This window comes from Trachymyrmex cornetzi, unplaced genomic scaffold, assembly GCF_001594075.2.
Source record: "Trachymyrmex cornetzi isolate Tcor2-1 unplaced genomic scaffold, Tcor1.1 scaffold511, whole genome shotgun sequence".
In the NCBI taxonomy this organism is placed as follows: Eukaryota; Metazoa; Arthropoda; class Insecta; order Hymenoptera; family Formicidae; genus Trachymyrmex; species Trachymyrmex cornetzi.
This window is the reverse complement of record NW_017299820.1, coordinates 447427-456147: the sequence shown is the minus strand read 5'-3', so window position 1 is coordinate 456147 and position 8721 is coordinate 447427. Positions and strand designations below refer to the sequence as shown.

The window sequence follows — 8721 nt, the reverse complement described above, 5'->3', positions numbered from 1 at the left end:
AAAAAAAATTTTACACACTGAAACCCTGTGTTGGCTCATATAGGCATTTTATTTATTGTTATAGATTATAAGATATATTTGTGAACAGTTATATATAGAATATGATTATAAAAAAAAATTATTTATTAAAACCTTCATAATAATAAATTTTGTATTCTTGAAAATGGACGAACATTGACCATTAATGGATTAATTATTTAATATGTACGGCATATACGAGTATATAGGTATTAAATACTTACATCCATTCTAAAGTCGCGAAGAATTTCGGCTAGACATTGCTCATGATCTTCGGTAAATTTAGTAATTTTTTCTCGTTGTTGCATTCTCAATTCGTTTTTTAAGTCTTCAAATTCCTTTTCCAGTTCCTTCTTTAAGATTTCGATTTTTTCGTTATGTTGCTTTCTCATCTCATATTCGTTTAGCTTTGCGAGCTTTTCTTCACCAAGGTCACGTTCATGCTCATTTTCTAGCTTACCCATCTCTTGACTCCTCAATTCCAGAAGTTCTCTTTTTCTCTCGTCAAGTTCTGTCTTTAGATTGGTCAATATTTCTTGTCTCTCTTTTTCGTAACAGATCTCTAGTTCCGTGCGGACTTTCTTCAAATTTTCCATTCTAGCTTGATCCATTTCAGTAATCAATACTTGTATCTCCTGTTCTTCCTAAAAAATATTCTTAATTAATAAAATTTCACTTAAAATTAACAGGACAAATATTTTTAGATATTTTAGAAAATATATTTACGAAATTGTTTTAGAACTTTGAATTAGTATTTAGCATATAATTTTATCATCAGTTGTGTTTTTTCTCTATGAAAAATAAATATTCATAACGAGATAAAAATGAAAAAATGTAGATCTTAAAATAACAATAAGTACACCAGTATTATATCTTTTTTTCAGATAAGCTTCACAGTTTACATCACACTTCTGACATAATGTAATAAAAATGGAATACCTTTTGTGCCATTTCCTGTTTCATTTCTTCTAATCTTTGATCCAAAAATTGTTGTATTAAAATTTTTTGTTGCACAAAATTTTCCTCAAGTTCTTTTTTCCTTTCCTGCAGTTTAATATCGAGTTCAATCCTAAAAGCTTCAATTTCTTCTTCGTGTTCTCTATTCATTTTCATTTTCATATCGTCAATACTTTGAGAATATTCTAACTTAGGTCGCACAAATCGCTCCTTCTGTGCGTAATTTTGATTGAACCTTGATATATTAGATGACTCATCATCTTCAAGTTGTCGATTCGATAAGAGATTTGTTGTATGTCTTGCTTTTTCAATAATCAATTTTGTTTTGCGTATTTCATCGGAATCACTACTTTTCCCAGTGCTACAATCTGTTTCGCTTTTTGACACTATATCAATATTTTTCACTTTTTCGCCTAATTTATTAGGTAGATAATCAAAACTATTATCCCTTTCTAAAATATTCTTTGTTATTTGACTTCGATGTTCATTTTCCGAAACATTTTGCACGAGGAATCTTTTGCCAATTATTTTCGGATTTTTTGATATGGATTCAATTTTCTCTATAGACAAGTGTTGCTTGTTGATCTCTAAATCTATTTTATTCTGCTTTTTTTCATTAGAATAGTCGTTTTTGTCATCATTGTTGTCTTCGAAATTTTGCGATGTTGATTTCCACGGAGATAGAATGGAACCAGTAATTTTATTGCTGATTACAGCCGATATCCGTTGATTCTTATCTTCAGATTCGGAGTCCCAATCATCCTCGGATTCGGAATATGTAAAATTGATGTTGAACTCTTTTTCCAAATCAAAGCGTACGCTTTTGCGTTCTTCATCCAATGGTCGATCGTCTACTCACAATTGAATAATAGTCAGATTACCGTGATAAAATTGTATTAATGATAATCGAAAGATTAAGAAAGATACTTGAGATTTCTATTTTACATGTTCAAATTATTACTTTTTGCTTTTACTTATCGTGAAATATAAATAGCTTTATTTTTTTTTTAAATATAACAATATTTCTACATGTTCAAGTAAACTATCTACTATGTTGGATTGGTATAATTACCTATAATTATTAAAGAACACGATAAAAATAAAAAAATTGAAAAAAATTATTTAAATATACATATATACAATTTTACCATCTTCAAGTTGTTTCTCCCTCAGAATGGATTTAAGTCTGTCACCAGCAACGTTATTAGTTTCGTCAGAAATTGTCAATGTTCGGAAGTCCTCTAACTTGCCGCCATCTTGACTAGGTGTGGTGTCTCTACTCCTGTTACTTTTTAGAAACATCGAACCACCACCACTAAGAGTTAATTCCTTTTGTTGACCCAATTGACTTGGATGTTTTTCTTTGTCGAATTTCTCAAGTTTTTCTGGTCTGGCTAATGTATTAGCGCTGAGTTTGTCGATGTCGATTATGTTCTCTTCTGAATTGAACTTGCTAGAAAGCTGTTCCCAATCTTTCTCATGCCATGGGCTCAGTGACTCAGATCTCTTCAGTACCTCTTTCAGATCAAGTTCTTTTTTCGGAGGCGTTGCAATTGTTGTGGTTGATGCAGTCGTATCCTTTATCTCGAGCAATTTAGGACATTCATAAAATTTTGGATCTTGAAATTTCAAGTTTGTATAATCCCTCGCGGCCCGATCACTCGACAAGGACATTACATTGTCGGATCTCGAATCACTTTCCCTTCTCGATTGGAGTCTATCGAAAGAAGAAGGACGATCTCTCTTGCGTGAACTGTCGATTTTTTCGGTTTTCCGTAAAGGTGCCAGTTTCATAGGAATTTTAGTGCCTGCCATGCTAGATTTCGCATGAACAATATCTTTAACAGTTTCTTTTGGGATAATTGTTTCTTTCGGTAAAGTTGCGTCCTCGTGAGATTCAAGATCTTTTGCCGTAGTCTTCGAATCTTCTTCTACGGTATTAAAAAATAATTGTTTCTGTTTTTACTTTATTACTACATTTTTTGTAATGTTTTTTAGAATAGGATTATTCATGACTAAATGTATGTTACTAATGTTAATAAATATATTAAAGTAAAAATTGATGTTTGTGGAGTAAACCTAAATGTATATCTGTAATTGATAAATTGATGTTTGTGGAGTAAACCTAAATGTATATCTGTAATTGATAGATGTAAGAGGTAAGTAAAATTGTAAAGTATGTATGCAAGATTTTATATAAAAAAATATAAGGTTTTCTTTATTTTTTTACAGAATAAAATATCTGGAATGTAAAAGAATCAAGTTATTTATATACAAAATATAAGAAAATTACTTGTTTTGATCTTTGTTACAATTGTAAACAAAAAATATCAAAGATTAAAATTACAAATGTCGAGGAATTCATTTCTTCAACTGAGTGCGGAAGGGATTAATTTTCAACTGAAATTTTATAAGCAGAAATTGAAAAATTAGGTCTCAGCAATAAAAGTGTTTGATTATAAAAACATGAATATTGCAAAAAATAAGGAGCGACTCTAAGCGTTCGAAGTCAGTAATAGTCAAGGTCTTGAAGTTATTAGTCATTTACGTAATATTTACGGTTATAAACTGCATATAGCATCCGTTCGTTGATTTCAGTAAATTGATTCAACCAATCAATCCAGAAAACTGATATAAATAATAGAAATAGTAAAATTATTTTAAATACAAAAATATTAAAGTTATCCTCTTTTATTTTACAATGTGATTATTAAACTAAACAATTATTATAAACAACATAAATATAATTTTAGCTTTCGTTTTTATTTTTCTTGATAATTAAATCTTATTCCACGTTTTTTAAATAAATTTTGATTTTTATGTAATTGTATAATAGTTTATGTAAAAATCACATATATGTGTCTAATAACTTTTTCTATTTAGTAAGTTGTATAATCAGAGTGCTCCTGAAAGAATATATTAATATATATATGTAAGACTTTTAATATACAAAAAATATAGGTACATATTTTTTTAATAAAAACACTAAATATATATTCATTAAATTCTTGTTAGCGGCTACAGCACGACATTCATCGTCTATACGTTGTAGAATAATCTAAAAATACAGTTGTACTTTTCATAATTTTGATGCAAAGCCAAAACATTGCACTGCCAAGTTGTATGATGTTACTGATTATTGTGAAGTATTCGGACGACGCGCGTCAATAGTGGTAAGCATTATATGATGAGAGTGTAGTATATGCGCGATTAATGGGTCAATTCTAAGCAGAATCACAAGACTTGTAAAACTTGTAAGAAGTTATGACTAATATTCTTATTTTATACGTATATAACGTAAGACGTATGATTATTCGTAAATATTTACGATTTCTTGTAAATTTTATGACTAGTAAAAGGCTGTCTGTAAAAATATTAAATAAAGGTATAAGCATTTAAAAATTCTTACAAGTCTTATAGGAAATATGTTACAAGCCTTATGATTCTGCTTAGAATTTAGGCATAAGATCGACTTAAAATAATTTAATCTTTCGGGAACTGAAGTAGTGATCATAACGAAAGTAGCTTGTAGAAAATTATTCCATTATGTTATCAAAATATAAGATAAAGAAACAGTCTCTAAGTCTTTTTTAAATTTAAAATGCGTATAAGAGATATATTCTTTATAAATAAAAAATTCAATATATATTATATTTAGTTTTTTTCCAGAATTTTTAATATAATTGTATTGTAATTTTGTACAAACTGATTTTTAATTTGTTTTAGAAAAGTATTTCTTTTTAATATCGTGTTTACTAATTCGAAATTGCATATAAGATAAAGAAATATAAAAAGATATGATTTAATGTCATAATAAAGTAAAATATTCATAAAATGAATATAAGTATCATGACCAATACCAAGGCTTAGTTGCCTTTTGTTGCCAGCTCTAGTTCGTTCCACGAGTCCTCTATAAACTGCATCTAAAGGATGTTCCCAGGTGGTAGTGCCAGTGGATGCCTGGTAATAATACCAGGCACCACTAGCTTCATGGAAGCACGGAGACCAGCCCTTAGGAAGAGCTGCCATAAGGCCTTCACGGGCCAAGTCCAGAAGGTGTGGTTCCGCATCGGGATCAATTCCCAAACGTTTTGCATAATCCAGTAACTCTGGAATTACATTGTTGTCTATTAAATTATTACTATATTACTACTCATGCAGTATGAAATATTTTAGAAATATTTGTAAAATATTTCATCGCAAGATAAAATATTTTAGAAATCTCATAAAATCATTCTAAATGTGTCCAAGAAATATAATTCTTCTCTTACAATATATATTTGTACAACATTTTTGTGAAACACAATATTTAATGCAATATTTAAAAATGTTTTACAAATGTTTAAAAAATATTACTGAAATATTTTATTGAAATATATCAAAAAATAATACATATCGTGTAGATAAGTATAATACCTATTGTCTGTCATGTTAATGAGCCAATTTTTCAAGTCATTATTATTTGATAAAAGAAAAAGTAATTAATTAACAATAGTAAGGATACGCCATACGCCGACGAAATATGGCGCCTAAAAGTCATAAAAATTATTTCCTTTTGTCATAAAAATATTTTTGAATAGAAATATGTATTTAAATAAAAATTTTTTTATTTAATTTGTAAAATAAAATCTTGCCATATATTGTAATAATTTCAATGCTTGTAACTTTGTAAATTTTATTAATCGATAAAAGGATAGAAAATCTTCGATAAATTCGAGGTAAAGTTAATTTAATTATTTACAGCATATCAAGTATTTTTATCCAGTATAGCATGATTTATTAATAATGCCCTTGTAAACTTTAATCACTAGAAAGTGGATCCCTGTATCTTATTATATCGAGTTCAGATAAACTGTACAATTCATTGATCATACTATTAACCGAGTTAAAAGCATTAAAACACAAAGTTATCTCTTTCCATGTAAAAACTGTTGTAGTAGCGTGATGCGCTTATGGTTATTTAACATTATTCGTTAAAACAGAAGTCTTAATATAAGAGCAAGATTATTGTTTCACAAAATAGGATAAATATAAAATAACTAAGTAAGAGAAAATAATAATGAAACTCAAAATTAATTACGATTTAATCTGCTAATTATTGATATAAATTGTGACTTTAAAATTAAATAAATCTTATATAATGTACAGTATATCTTATGAAACAAAATAAATTTTACTGGTTCTTTGATTGTTTTCTGTTAATTAATACCAAAATATACAGTAAATTTATAGTAAAAAGAGTCGTAAAAATACTTGCGTATATGCAAACATACACATATAGCAAATTAAAATATTTTGTATTTTTGAAAATATTTTGAAGAAAAAACCTTTTGAGAATATTATATGTTTTTATATTATATACTTTATTCGTACAAGTGTGTTCAACCTTTTCTATTACACTGAAAAAATTTTGTGGTTGAAAATGGACGAATCAGAAATTTCTCTCTCTCTCTCTCTCTGGTTAAATTATCTCAACTAGAATTCTAATAGACATAAACAGAAAATTCTGATTCGTCCATTTTCTACCAGAATTACTGTTTAATCCAACCAGACCATTTTTCTCAGTGTACATAGATTGCTGTCTATCAGTCAATATCATATCTGAAATGTTTTTTTATTCAAATTATCTTTTTAGAGTAAGTAAAAGTGATCAAAATTTCCGACGGAGAGAACAAAAATGATCGGTAGCTTTAGATTAAATGCCGTAAGGTAGTTTAAGCATCAAGTATCAACACAAAATTTCGGTTTACCATAAAGAGTCTTTACGAAAAAGTTCGGCAAGTATAAAAGGCCTCAATAAAAAATTCCATCAGTCTCGACTGGACAGGTGGTGGTAGCTGCTGTATGGGGGCAAGTCGAGCTACCATCTGCCCTCGAGTTGCTAGTCAAAGTGTTGGTCCTCATTTTGCTGGTTCGATTAATCGTGAATCCAGCTACTATATGGAACTAATCTATATGAATAAAAGTTTTGGCAGACAAAACTCGTTGTTTCAAATTCTACCGATGGTTTCAAAAATTTTGGCTGATGGATAAGACGGGTTTATACGACTGAAATGGACATAAAGATGGTCGAATGCTATGACAAAACTTTCTCTGCACTGCGAATTATTGATTTTCCGGAGCGCGCTGGGGAACGGGCTCGGTATTCCCGCCAGGCGTGATGTAAATAAACAAGGAAACTTGCTACTAGGTCTCTTTTACACTTTTCTTTGCTTTTAGACTAATTTTAAGTGGAACACTTCTTTAGGAATGTCGCTTGTTTACTTCATTATATGGCTATTTTTTCAATTGCTTCTTAAGGGAAATACTAAAAGAATACTCTACTCCATAATAGTTACATGTGATTGTACAAACCATTTAGAGATGCAAGAAATTTAAAATTAAAAAAAATTTTTAGTTAATTTCTAATTAAAAATGAGAAGTTATATTTAATATACATCAAAGTATCAATAAAATTACAGTTAAAATAGTTTAGTAAACAATTTTGCTTATTAAATTTTACGATTGGTTAAGATATCTAGCAATATAGAAATACAGTAACGTTTTTGGACTTGCAAAAAATTCAGACATCACAACATGATGAAACAAAGAGGAAGCAAATGGAGAGAAATAAAGTATACATATAGGATATCAAAATGAAATTATCATGGTGATACAATCGTGGTGATTCTATTATAATAGAAAGGATCCAGGCTTTATTATCTAATTTGAGTTAAAACGATAATGAACTTTCTCGAGCACTTTATATCATACAACGTTTACAATGGCCCAGTTTGCCGGTAATACGATGTCAGGTACGATTTGTTAATCAAGTGTGTAACGTGTGATAAATCTTCCAATGATGTCCTTTCGCGTAGGAAAGATAATAGAACTCTCACTCTTAACAAGAACCATGTAAATTACTATATCACAAAGACACAGGGTGTTACGGATGGAAACGACACACCATCGATCAGTTTGGCAATGAACGCCCTACTCCTATAGATGAGCGTTGCTCCAATAATCGACGAGTTCAACCTATTGAATCCATCATGGTCGATGATAAAGAAGGAGGAATAAAAGAAAATTTCTGAGGCTTTTTAGTTATTTCCACGTACCTTCATTTGTTGGATGAGACGTCTCATCGAAAATCTCCCTGCACACGATCGTAGCAGCGCTGTCTTGAGAAATGCTCATGCTAACACTGCACCCCAACACCCCGTAAGCGTAATGTTTGCATTACACGATTACGTTTTCCATATTTGTACGATGAGTGAGAAAACTATGGTGTGTAGGATCCGACTCATTTTTCCATATTAGTGCGCGATACGTACGCGCCTCTTGCACTGCGCGAAGCTTACTCGTCGGTCAATGTTGAATTCAGCTTGAACGTAGGCGGTGGTAGCAAAGAAAGAGGAAGGAAGATAGGAAGAGAGAACGCTGGTTGCGCCCCCCCGTTTGCCAGCTGCGGAATCAGCTGTCTAATAAGAAATACTGTCAATGACAGTAATATCATTCTTATCATCGAAAAGCTCGTCAACGAGGTACAATAGGTATGATGAAATGTTTTTTGCGGAACCCTTGGCTTTCGAAGATTGACTAGAATGGAAAATGACTTTAAAGCTCACTCTTATAGACTTATAAGCTGATAAAAGTAGTATTTATCACATTTTAAACATTGATCGTTATATTAGTAATACAATTGATATGTAATATAAATTGTTAAAACAAATATAAAATAATTTAAGTAAATGTGAGAATAAAACT

At 30.1% G+C, this 8721-nt stretch overlaps 1 protein-coding gene across 2 annotated transcripts in view; it reads right to left on the bottom strand.

Annotated features, from left to right (window-relative positions):
* Cep164 (centrosomal protein 164) overlaps window positions 1–8309 on the bottom strand; it is a 20474-nt gene extending 12165 nt beyond the window's left edge. Inside the window, exons 1-5 of one of the 2 annotated variants that reach the window (XM_018514569.1) lie at window positions 8073–8309; window positions 4836–5084; window positions 2124–2906; window positions 958–1826; window positions 243–662 (exon numbers count right to left, since the gene is read on the bottom strand). In XM_018514569.1, the coding sequence (XP_018370071.1) occupies window positions 243–662; window positions 958–1826; window positions 2124–2906; window positions 4836–5084; window positions 8073–8151 (2400 nt within the window). In that variant the 5' untranslated portion in view covers window positions 8152–8309. The remainder of the gene's footprint in view (window positions 1–242; window positions 663–957; window positions 1827–2123; window positions 2907–4835; window positions 5085–8072) is intronic. The other variant, XM_018514568.1, reaches the window with a different exon arrangement.
* Window positions 8310–8721: the final 412 nt, after the last annotated feature.